At 43.4% G+C, this 13,457-nt stretch overlaps 1 protein-coding gene across 1 annotated transcript in view; it reads left to right on the top strand.

Annotated features, from left to right (window-relative positions):
* The window catches only part of LOC124804758 (myogenesis-regulating glycosidase), a 237,950-nt gene that overhangs the window by 163,447 nt on the left and 61,046 nt on the right, over positions 1 to 13,457 (top strand). The window contains exon 6 of the mRNA XM_047265066.1: positions 8,838 to 8,999. Within this exon, the coding sequence (XP_047121022.1) occupies positions 8,838 to 8,999 (162 nt within the window). The remainder of the gene's footprint in view (positions 1 to 8,837; positions 9,000 to 13,457) is intronic.

Raw genomic sequence — 13,457 nt, forward strand, 5'->3', positions numbered from 1 at the left:
CGTCTCACGCGGTCTGCACGTCCAGCACGAACGCTGGTCCAACTGAGGCGCCAGGTGGAAATGGCATGGCAAGCCGTTCCACAGGACTACATCCAGCATCTCTACGATCGTCTCCATGGGAGAATAGCAGCCTGCATTGCTGCGAAAGGTGGATATACACTGTACTAGTGCCGACATTGTGCATGCTCTGTTGCCTGTGTCTATGTGCCTGTGGTTCTGTCAGTGTGATCATGTGATGTATCTGACCCCAGGAATGTGTCAATAAAGTTTCCCCTTCCTGGGACAATGAATTCACGGTGTTCTTATTTCAATTTCCAGGAGTGTATTTTGTTCAAATTGCACAAGAATTCCACCTGACGTAGTGTAATAATGTTGACTGTAAGCAGAGTTCATATCACTAAAATTACATATCGTACATCAGAGCTTTTATAATATTTCTCTTCAATGGATTTAATTATTCTTAGCAAATTGATCATGAAAAGGAACCACAGAATACCACCCGCACGCAACACTGACGTATGCTACCAGAAATATTTTCCCCCGTGATTCGTGCGTAGTTTAATTTTGCCCACATACATCAGCAATGAAATCTTGTTTAACAATAAATACCATCAGCACTGTTCCTAGAAAATGTACTCTGATTCGATTAATTTTTTTTCTTTTATAGATAGAATTCAGTACCAAAGGTGCACATTTATTTCTTACACATCGTAATATTGTTTGCAGTTTCAAGTAATTTAAGTTTGCCGTTGTAATAAAAGTTAAGATTGCGGCCAACAAAAGATAGAGGATTTCTTTTTTGATTAAGATTTTCCTTTTCCCAATAAATAGTTAATCATTTAAATTGATGCCACCAATAAAAAAAAATTATTAAATTTTTTGCGAATTAGTTTAACACAAACCCATGCTATTTTCAACTAGAAGTACAGACGAAGTTGCTATATAATCGCAACTAACAATGGCTGCGCTTCTTGCAGCTATGATAAAACAATTAATAAAAAATTTTAATTAAAAGAGGAAGTGAATTTTCAATAATTAATCACAAATAGTTTTAACGCATTTGGCTCTATTTGTTTTTACCGGCAAATGAACATAAAGGCACAATAATTTTACATTAAATGTTTTTCATTTAACAGACCTCAAATCGATTCGCGTCTTGCGTCGGCGATGTACATCAGAAGAAGATGACCAAAGGGTACAAAACAAAACAAAAGAATGACATAGATTAACACAGAGTGTGAGACAAATATTGTCTCTGTTTTACATAATTATCATCTTTTTAAGAAATAATTACATAATTGAATGAACGTTATCCACACGTTCATATTCCACTCGGAATAAAAAATACATATATATCGTGGATGTTATAGCACACTCCTCCGCAGCTGTCATTGATCTCTGTCATCTATGACCCATGGTGCACCTTATTTGTCGTGGGGCTCGTTTTGGTTAGCGCCATTTTGCAATGTACGGTACACTTTAACCACTGTGTCATGGCGAACAGTTTGGAAACTTGGTTTGAGCATTACGACAACACTGCACTGTTTTACCTGACCCCCATCGCCACCCTCCTCCCCTCCCCCCCCCCCCCCCCCCCCCCCCCGAAGGCGGTGGTCACATTAACGTGACTGCACAGTGTAGTTTCAGACAGGAATGTCTCGTGGTTTCACACAAGTGAAGACTGAAATATTTATCATTCGGAACTAACCTAAACCACGGACAATGCTACACATCAGTGCGTCACCAAAACCAAGATTTCAGGAGGGGGAGGTGTTTATAATCAACTATTAAATAACACCAAAAGCGAACTCCAAGATGAGATTTGTAAGTATCATATCTTCCTATCGACATTACATTTCCCGACACTTTGTCACATGAGGTCTTACTAAAAGGCGCCTTTTGGGGAGATCTTAAATGCCATGGTGGTAGGTTCGAGGTGTGCTTAATGCTTTTTGTGTTTTCAATTCTAAACTCGAGACGTTTAATGTTTTGTGTGTATTCTATGTGCGGCGTTCATGAATTCCCGCTACGAAAGAGTAATAAATTTGCGTGACGTCGCGGGTCTTGTGCTGCGATGATTTTTGGACCAAGGAAGGAATACTGAATAACTACTGTCGAATCAGGTAGTAACTTAGAAAACAGTCTTGCAGTTTGTTAACCTATCAAAAATGGCTCTGAGCACTATGGGACTTAATTTCTTAGGTCATCAGTTCCGTAGAACTTAGAACTACTTAAACCTAACTAACACAAGGACATCACATACATCCATATCCGAGGCAGGATTCGAACCTGTGACCGTAGCAGTCGCGCGGTTCCAGACTGTAGCGCCCAGAACCGCTTGGCCACTCCGGCCGGCTGTTAGCCCATCCTGTCAAGCATGTTCACACAATGGAATAAACTCACTTCTAAGAGTGAGAGGGAAAGAGAACTCCTATACGTACATAACATCCAATATTACAGAAGATACTTTCCTATTAAATTAATAAGAAAGTCCGAGAAAGTTTTAGAAAACGTGACAGTGAAGGAAATAATGAGGAGAAAATGGTACGTGAACCGACAAACATGAACGCAATGTCTGCGCCTATATCCACTAAACTATTGTAATCTGTGACACTTATGTTGCTTATATTATCCCCCAATCTCTGACGTGCCACTAACTGACATTTAGTTATAATACAAGAGCTATTCGGAAAATAAGTTCCAATCGGTTGCGAAATAGAAACTACTATGAAAATGAAAACTGTTTTATTTGCAATAGTTAGCTACACCTTAGAGCTACTTCTTTACATAGTCGCCGCTCAGACTTACACGTTTTTCGTAGCGTTGTACCAACTTTCCAACACCCTTGCCATAGAAGACAGCCTCCAGTGCTTCCCGCCAATTCTCTGCGCTTGTCTACAGCTAGTTGTCTGTGCCCAAAATGTTGTCTCCACAGCCAGAGGCTCATGTGAGCAGTGACGAAACTCAGGACGAGACAATTACGGGCTGTGTTGTGGGTGATCAAACACTTCCCATCGAAAACGCTGCAGGAGCATCTTCATTGTTCCTGCAGAGTGCGGCCGAGAATTGTGATGGAGAACAAAACGCATGATAGTTATGTTATGTGGACTGCTAAATCTTTCACCAGGCCTTCATTTTTCGCTGGAGACACTATTTTCTGTGTATCTTTACGTGCTCACTGTGCGCTCAGAATTGAAAAGAGCGACGTGCCGCGATCGACGGGCATACTAGAGACACTACCTACCACATCTGTGCAAAATTCATCGTATTTTCACGGTGGTTTCCATTTCGCAACCGATCGGAAGTTGCTTTCCGAATAGGTCTCGTAGATCGTACCAAGAACGACACTATATATATATATATATATATTGCGTGTGCCATTGCCTTGAAAGGGCACTGTTTCATAACACATAACTTATAATACGAAATACAAAAACTGTTTACCAACAATATGACGCTTCCCGTCACTTTCGTACACCAGATCGCACCAAAATCGAAGCACAAGATATCCTCAGTGTGCTGATGCTTTGAAACAGCATAATATATTCATAGGACATAAGTTATACTATAAAACCCGCCAAATATGGGCTTCAACAGATTAGGACGAAATCCAACATGGTGTCCCCCAAGTCCTGCTTGTTAAATAGACATGAGGTATACGTGATGCAGGACAGCTAGCGGCGAGGGATTATCCGAACGGTCTGGGGCGCTGCAGTCATGGACTGTGCGGCTGGTCCCGGCGGAGGTTCGAGTCCTCCCTCGGGCATGGGTGTGTGTGTGTTTGTCCTTACGATAATTTAGGTTAAGTAGTGTGTAAGCTTAGGGACTAATGACCTTAGCAGTGAAGTTCCATAAGATTTCACACACGTTTCCTAGGACAGCTAGGCTGATGGTACTTTGCTTTCGCTAGAACTATAAGAACTTTATCCTGTAACAGGCACTGAAATACTCAGCTACATACAGCTTAGCCGGCGTTTCAAGGCGCAGATTTATTACTGCCTGTTCGAAAACTATCTGTCAATATCACCAGTTCTAAAAACGTTGACTATCATATACACTTTGGAGCGACACCGTCCCATAGCTTATAACTACAAACTGTGTATATTTTATGTCATTCATAACGTGTGACAGAAAATGCAGTTTACAGAAAAATACGAGAACATCCAATTTCGGCATTTTTAACGTTCCCATTTCCAGTCTTCAATTAAAACCTAATTGTTTAGCAGAGGGTGCAGTGAATTCACTTCCAGACTATTTCTCTACCACTGCATTAACGAATAGTGCGTTCGAAAGGCAATCATTTAAACTTTCCGAGCGAGCTCTGATTATCTCTTATTTGGTCATGACGGCCATGTCTTCGTAAGTAAGAGTCCAGGGCGCAGTGGTCGCCACATCTCACAGGAACTCGCGGTCAGCTGTACCTTATTTACGTTTAGGCTGTTCCAAATGCGGAAACGTGTTCCAAGGCACAACATGGTCATGTAACTATTGAAATTTAAAAGCGTTGCAATAGAGAAAATTTTGTCAGTATGGTATTTAGTCGTCTACTGTTTCATTATTACGGTACTACATAACAAAAACCAGTAAGTGAAATCAAATTAAGCAAAAGTGTTGTTAGGGAGTTAAATACATTTTCAAACTGAAGCTACCAACTTCCGTTTTCAAGACAAGTAAAATTGTTACGACATTAACGAAACTCAGTTATTTTGCAAGTATTCCAAGTTCCGCTGTAGAAAACGTTCTTCTTTTTCAAGACAGCAGATGGTAACGACCCAAGTCTTTATCGGCCACAAGTTATTTAACAAGTTTTAGAAGTATATAGATTTTTACTTGCCATAAAATTTTGTAACTGAAGAATTAACAATACACTCCAAATAGCTTGAATGCGTTACACAACAATAAAATATATACGAATCTAAATGATACACAAGTCACAACTTCATATCTAGCAACAACAAAAGCTGTAGGAAATGGCGGAAACTGTTTCCGGCGGCCTCTAGTACGCATTCCTTCATCCGATTCTAAAATCAGTCACTAGACTGAAGTACCGACCAGAAACATGTGTTCCTAGGTACACTAACCTCTAGGTACAGCACTCTCTCCTGTCTGAAAGTAAAAACGGAAGAATTTGGTCCTTACAGTAATTTCACAGTGTCGTAAATCACTCATATGGCGCATGGCATTACTCCAAATTCGATATTTTCACGTACACACTCACCTTTGCGTACTAGGAAGCCATTTTGTGGCGCCATCATAACGTAGTTAATTGAAACAGAGACTCGGCAGTACCATCGAGTGCAGCAGAAAACCTGAAACATGGCAGTGGCTTCTTCTTTCCTTATAAGAATGAATAAATAAATAAATAAGTAAATAATAAAAAATTGAATAGGAGCGACATGCGGGGTGTGAAACTTGTCAGAAGCACGCAATATGCATTTGAATTTATCCCATCAAAGCTTAAGTTCATTCCAGGTACCAAATGTGAATTATTACGATGCCTATGAAACCTTTGTAGTGTTGACGGTACTATTGAACGGGGTCTGTCTAAAAAAACGATGTAATAATGTTGAAAGTCAGCAGAAAGCTCTCGGACCAACCTTACGTCGTCCCATAGTCACGTGATTTTTGAGGTCAGTGTATGTTAGGTACAAAAATTCGGTTCTGGTCACCTGAATGCACGCTCCATAGATGCCTCGACTCTTTGGTTGCTACACAAGTTTACAATGTAGCAGGAAGTTTAACGGGTGACTCCATGTTTCACTGTATTGCGAGCAACTGCTGCACTGGTGTGTGCGCCCCCTCAGATTTAGTGCTAACATGGCCCAGTGAATAGCCCTTCAAAAACTGAAAACAGATCAAGCATGAAAAGAGGAATAAGGTGTACTGAAGAGTGAAAGAAAAGCAAAGTAGGAACAGTGAGCGGAACAAGCTTAACAAATGCAATATTGATGGAAGACAGCCAGCCATGGCGTCATGGTTAAGTGGTCACGGTGTTGGACTGTGAAGCGAACAAGCCGTGTTCAAAACTCTCACGTACTACTTACTTTCTTCGCCCCAACATTACGAACATTCCTTCCAGTCACTGAAATGTCCGCCCCCGGTAGCTGAGTGGTCAGCGCGACAGAATGTTAGTCCTAAGGGCCCGGGTTCGAATCCCGGCTGGGTCGGAGATTTTCTCCGCCCAGGGACTCCATGTTACGTTGTTCTAGTCATCATCATTTCAGCCCCATCGACGCGCAAGTCGCCGAAGCGGCGTCAAATCGAAATACTTGCACCCAGCGAACGGTCTACCCGACAGGAAGCCCTAGTCACACGACATTTATTTATTGAAATGTTTGATCTGTTCCTGTAGTTTTGGCAGTTGTAGAGTGGTTGTAGAGCATGATTCTTTGGTAAGAATACGTTACCGACGCAAGTAAACGTGATGAATAATGAGAGCACGTGAGATACCATGTAGACATCTCACAGATGGCTCTGAGCACTATGCGACTTAACCTCTGAGGTCATCAGTCGCCTGGAATTTAGAACTAATTAAACCTAACTAACCTAAGGACATCACACACATCCATGCCCGAGGCAGGATTCGAACCTGCGACCGTAGCGGTCGCTCGGCTCCAGACTGTAGCGCCTAGAACCGCACGGCCACTCCGGCCGGCCGTCTCACAGAAATGAAAACATTATATAAACGGGTATGAACTTTGTTAAAACTTCCGAAACGGATCGGAACTCCAAAAACGTTAACAAGACATGCTTTGAGAGAGCACAGAGAAACTGTCAGATGGTGAAAATGTTGCGTTCATTTGCTGCAGCGTATGTGACAAACTATTATGTTTTCATCATTTCCTTGGGTGTGATCACATTCACATCCATACGAACACGCAAATCGGGCAAGGAGGTATATCGCACTCACTTACCAGGCGTACAAATTAGGTCCTATCATATGACGCACGCACTGTCACTAATGCCGTGAATGACGCGCCACACGTCTTTTCCTGTGGAGTATTCAGTTGACTAGTCGCATTGTGATCAAACGTTTGCAGTTGCCATTCGGAAGCAACTTCCTTTCGGATGCCAATAGAATAGTGCAGAATCAACTTTCATTATAGGTCTCTTACTCACACCTCGCTGTTGCAAACGGACGCTACACCACACACAGACACAAATTTGAATACAACGAACAGTCGCGTCAGTGACTAGACGGACAGTTAGCAATCTTGTGAAAAAAAAGAAATCGGCACGATCGAACTTTGAACACGGGCTCGTCCGCTTTGCAGTCCAACAGCGTCACCGCTTAACCACTTGGACCGTTCACTGTCATTTATTCGCACGAAGTAATGGCCGCTATCGACAGGGGATCTCAAGTTGATTCCGTATTTCTAGATTTCCGGAAAGCTTTTGACACCGTTCCTCACAAGCGACTTCTAATCAAGCTGCGGGCCTATGGGGTGTCGTCTCAGTTGTGCGACTGGATTGGTGATTTCCTGTCAGGAAGGTCGCAGTTCGTAGTAATAGACGGTAAATCATCGAGTAAAACTGAAGTGATCTCAGGTGTTCCCCAGGAAAGCGTCCTGGGACCTCTGCTGTTCCTGATCTATATAAATGACCTGGGTGACAATCTGAGCAGTTCTCTTAGGCTGTTCGCAGATGATGCTGTAATTTACCGTCTAGTAAGGTCATCCGAAGACCAGTATCAGTTGCAAAGCGATTTACAAAAGATTGCTGTATGGTGTGGCAGGTGGCAGCTGATGCTAAATAACGAAAAGTGTGAGGTGATCCACATGAGTTCCAAAAGAAATCCGTCGGAATTCGATTACTCGATAAATAGAACAATTCTCAAGGCTGTCAATTCAACTAAGTACCTGGGTGTTAAAATTACGAACAACTTCATTTGGAAAGACCACATAGATAATATTGTGGAGAAGAGAGCCAAAGGTTGCGTTTCACTGGCAAGACACTTAGAAAGCCGGCCGCGGTGGCCGTGCAGTTCTAGGCGTTCAGTCCGGAACCGCGCGACTGCTACGGTCGCAGGTTCGAATCCTGCCTCGGGCATGGATGTGTGTGATGTCCTTAGGTTAGTTAGGTTTAAGTAGTTCTAAGTTCTAGGGGACTGATGACCTCAGATGTTAAGTCCCATAGTGCTCAGAGCCATTTGACACTTAGAAGATGCAACAAGTCTACTAAAGAGACAGCTTACACTACACTCGTTCGTCCTCTGTTAGAATATTGCTGTGCGGTGTGAGATCCTTACCATGTTGGATTGACGGAGGACATCGAAAGGGTACAAAAAAAGGGCAGCTCGTTTTGTATTATCACGTAATAGGGGAGAGAGTGTGGCAGATATGATACCCGAGTTGGGATGGAAGTCATTAAACCAAAGACGTTTTTCGTCGCGGCGAGATCTATTTACGAGATTTCAGTCACCAACTTTCTCTTCCGAATGCGAAAATATTTTGTTGAGCCCAACCTACATAGGTAGGAATGATCATCAAAATAAAATAAGAGAAGTCAGAGCTCGAACAGAAAGGTTTAGGTGTTCGTTTTGCCGCGCGCTGTTCGGGAGTGGAATGGTAGAGAGATAGTATGATTGTGGTTCGATGGATCCTCTGCCAAGCAATTAAATGTGAATTGCAGAGTAATCATGTAGATGTAGATGTTTATATTTTGCTGTTTTTTTTCAACGTTCAGCACACCTTTTTCTTGTTTTCATGCTTGCTACGTGATCAGGTATGACCGGATGTCCGTTGGGCCCTTTTACCACTAAATCTGACGGGGATGCGACGTGGAGTTTCCCTTGTTCGTAGGCCTGCCAGATGAGGTGGTGCTGCGTTGTGTTCCAGGCAGCCCGTCCCGCGTGACTGCTACCAGTTGGGTGACGCCAACTGGTACGGCGCAGGGCACGTGGCGGGGAAGCTGTGGCCGTTGCCCCAAGGGCTGTCCCTCAACTGCTCGCCCTTCGTCACTGGAGGCGGGCCTCATCCGTGGGGGAATGTGCTCAGCAGGTACGTGTCCTCTACTGGTAGAAATTAACTACGTTTATGTCATGTGCTGCTAGGTCTAAAACTGCTATTATTATACACTGTTTTCCTAAATAACGAAAATATAACAAATGAGGAATCACTCGGCGAAATATAATGAAATTAACGCAACATAAGCTCACCAGACGATATATTAGACAGCCTCCTGAAAGAGCACTCTGGTCACTTCTTACAAGGGAACCTCCCCACCGCACCCCCCTCAGATTTAGTTATAAGTTGGCACAGTGGATAGGCCTTGAAAAACTGAACACACACCAATCGAGAAAACAGGAAGAAATTGTGGGGAATTATGAAAAAAAATAAGCAAAATATACAAACTGAGTAGTCCATGAGCAAGATATGCAGCATCAAGGAGGATGTAAGCTCAAGAGCGCCGTGGTCCGGTGGTTAGCGTGAGCAGCTGCTGAAGAAGACGTCCTTGCTTCAAGTCTTCCCTCAAGTGAAAAGTTTAATTTTTCATTTTCAGACGATTACCAAAGTTCAGGCACTCACACATAATCAACTTCGCTCTCCAAAATTCCAGGACATGTCCAGATTTGCTTGGACATATGCAGGATCTGACGGTCTACCCACGGAAAAATTTGAAAACGTTAAAAACATATGTTTTGACAGAGCACAGGGAAAACTGTGCGACTGTGAAACTGTTGAATTCATTTGTTGCAGTTTATGTGCCAAATTCTTATGTTTTCATAACTTTTTTGTGAGTGATTATCACATCCACAAGAAAACCTAAATCGGGCAAGGTAGAAGAATCTTTTTACCCATTCGCCAAGTGTACAAGTTAGGTGGGTCGACAACATATTCCTGTCATGTGACGCACATGCCGTCTCCAGTGTCGTATAAAATATAAAAGACTTGTTTTCCTGTGGAGGAATCGGTTGACCTATGACCTTGCGATCAAATCTTTTCGGTTCCCATTGGAGAGGCACGTCCTTTCGTCTACTAATCGCACAGTTTTTCGGTGCGGTCGCAAAACACAGACACTAAACTTATTACAGTGAACAGAGACGTCAATGAACGAACCGACAGATCATAACTTTGCGAAAATAAAGAAAGTAAACTTTTCACTCGAGGGAAGACATGAACCAAGGACCTCTCGTTCCACAGCTGCTCATGCTAACCACGGGACCACGGCGCTCCTGAGCTCACACTAACCTTGATGTTGCCTATCTTGCTCATGCACTACTCAGTTTGTATATTTTGCTTATTTTTTTTCATAGTTCCACACAACTTCTTCCTGTTTTCTCGATTGATCTGTGTTCAGTTTTTCAAGGCCTATCCAATGTGCCAACTTATAACTAAATCTGAGGGGAGTGCGATGGGGACGTTCCCTTGTTAGAGGACTTGATAGCAGGGCTGTTGATAAATTATTGGTACAGGGTGCGGCAGTCAAACCTGCATCTTTTAAATGAGTGTAAAATAAACTTGGATGCAGATATCAAAATTTTATTCATACAGTTTTATTCTACGTTAAAAAGCATTTAAGAAACATCAACAAATTTTTTTCATTGTTTCAAAATGACATCAGCAAGATGGCGTCCTCCTCGATCACAGCGTTCTCGCAGGCGATTTACGAAGGTGTCCATCACACAGCATAGCATACCCTGAGAGATTCTCTCGATTTCCATCCGGATTCTTGCTTTGGGATCACCAACGTTATCAGGTCTTTCTTCACACACTTTGCTCTTAAGGTAGCCCCATGAGAAAAAAAACCACAGGCTGTAAGGTCGGGTAAACGGGGGGGGGGGGGGGGGGGGAGGGGGGCGCAAGCAATCGCTCCATTCTTGGAAATCACCCGGTTATTAAAAATTTCAAATTTCATTGAGAACATTAATGCTCACACAGGCTGTGTGACTTGATGCTCCATGTTGTTGAAATAATGTTTCATCATTCACTGTGTACTGACGAAGCTGAGGTATGAAGAATGTCCTTAACATTCTTGAATAGCTCTCAGCATTCATGGTAACAGACTGCCCTCTTTCGTTCTCAAAAAAATAAGGGCCTATCATTCCTGATGAGGAGATTGCACACGAAACTGTTACCTCGGTTGAGTGCAGGTGTTTTTCATGGAGTTGGTGAGGGTTCCGATCACTCCAGTATCTAAAGTTCTGCTTGTTCTCATATCCATTGAGGTGAAAATGTGCCTCGTCACTTACACAGAGGTTGTGAACAAGCTTCTCGTTTTCTTCAATCGTTTGCAAAAGTCTTTCACAGAAATGCTATCAGACCACGAAGTCGTTATTATACAAAGCGTTAACCACGTGGATTTTGTATGGGTGGTGATGTAAGTGTAACCTCAAAATCCTTCAGACAGTCCTGTCAGAAATTCCGAGCGCAACACTTTGTCTACACGCTGATCTCTGGGGGCTTCTTACACGTTCCACATTCTCGGAAGTACGCTCTGTCTTCGCTCCGCCACCTCTTTTCCTTGTTTTTTCACCGACGTTTTCAAAGTTTTCGACACAAGTCTTTATTGAGTCAACCGAAGGGACCGGCCTATAACGATTAGTTTGAAAATGCTCCCGGAAACGACGCTGAGGGGCTACATAGCTGCCGCTTTGGTAGAACGCTTTCACCGCTGCTCCGTGGGTACTGAAATGCTTTGTGTTGGGGAACGCAGTAGTGACCTTGGTTACTCGCCCCCCCACTACTTCCAACGCTTCCGTGCAGTAAAAATAAAAGCAGGTTTGACTGCCGCACACTGTATACCGATATATCAGTACGTCTCCAAGCAGTATCGATATCGAAATGACAATATCGAGAAATGATATTTTTATTTTTATATTACATTTTTTTCGCAATTTTCGGTAAATATTTGAAATTGTTCTTTTGAAACTGTGGTAGAACATAATTTTACTTTCGTTGTGTATAGGAGTCTTACTACGTTTTGAGCTCTCATCACATACAGTCTTTTTCTTTGACTGTATGGTGCAAGTATAGGTGGCACAAGTGGCACAAAGAAGAAGTCCGATTGCACTGGGGAGGGGGAGGAGGGGAGGAGACATTTGGAAATTTGTGGTAAGGTCTAATGGGACCAAACTGCTGAGGTCATCGGTCCCTAAGCTTACACAGTATTTAAACTAACTTACGCTAAGGACGACACACAAGCCCATACCCGAGAGAGGGCGGACCGTGGCAAGACGCCTCAGACCGCAAGGCTACGGAAGGAGGTGGAGGGGGGGAGAGAGGAGGCCGGAGGGACGGGGTGTGAGTGGAATAGCAAGATGTCTGATGTGAAGAAATAGTACAGCAGTTGCGTTAAAAAACAATTTTTAACGCTACTAGTGCGGTATTTCTTCACATCGGCATGCTTCACAAAACAGTTGCTGAAACTGATGAACAAAAGTGTAACTGGCAAGATTGGTCTTTACGATGGGCGGAGACGTGAGGGGAAATGCTGACGTAATCCGCACTCGGCCCTACCAACAGAAACTACAATGTTTAACTTGACAGCGCAATTTTGACGTTACAACTGCCAGGTCGCTGGCGTTTGCAGAAACGAAAAAGCAGGGAAGTCGACATGAAGTAGTCCAGACAAATTCGATATGTGACGAAATCGAACAACGGATCCATCGGACACCTTTTTCTATGCCACTTACCTGCAGTTACCATTGTTAACAATGTGGTTATCGCCAAGCATGAAGAAGCGTCGTTTTCCTTTCAGTTCTTGCTCTAAGGGAGATAAGCAGGCTGCTAGCTTGTTGATGTACAGAGTATCTAATATTATTGTGTACTGAACTGGGGACCTAGAAACGACGGAGAGATTTCGTTCCTGTCGTAGTCCTCAGTGGTTCACAACGCCACAACAGGCCACAGCAGTGCACTCACCCCACCGCCGCCCTACACCAAACCCAGGGTTATGGTGTGGTTCGACCCCCAGTGGCGCCCCCCCCCCCCCCCCCCTCCTGGATGTTTGCGTGATAGAGTAATTATGGTGTACGTGTACGTGGAGACAGTGTTTACGCAGCAATCACCAACATAGTGTAACTGAGGCGCAATAAGGGAAACCAGCCCGCATTCGTCGTGGCAGATGGAAAACCGCCTTAAAGACCACCCACAGGCTGGCCGGCACACCGGACCTCGGCACTAATTCGCCGGGTGGATTCGTGCTGGGGACCGACACGCCTTCCCACTCGGGAAGCAGCGAGTTAGACCGCGTGGCGAGCCGGGCGGGCATCTAATAGTAAATCAGTACTTCAATATACAGCTCTAAAACTAGTAGTATAATTTACTGTGTGCAGACGATATTTTTTTGGCCGGTACGTTGATGTTTCTTCTTGCAATATATCGATAATCTTTCCGACATATCAATGGTCGAATATTATATATTTTTAATTACGATGTATCGGATTCCCAATATTTCAAAAAAATATCGATAGTCGTACTATTAGGAGGTGAACAAGTGACCTTCACAGCTGACGT

This window comes from Schistocerca piceifrons, chromosome 7 (genome assembly GCF_021461385.2).
Source record: "Schistocerca piceifrons isolate TAMUIC-IGC-003096 chromosome 7, iqSchPice1.1, whole genome shotgun sequence".
In the NCBI taxonomy this organism is placed as follows: Eukaryota; Metazoa; Arthropoda; class Insecta; order Orthoptera; family Acrididae; genus Schistocerca; species Schistocerca piceifrons.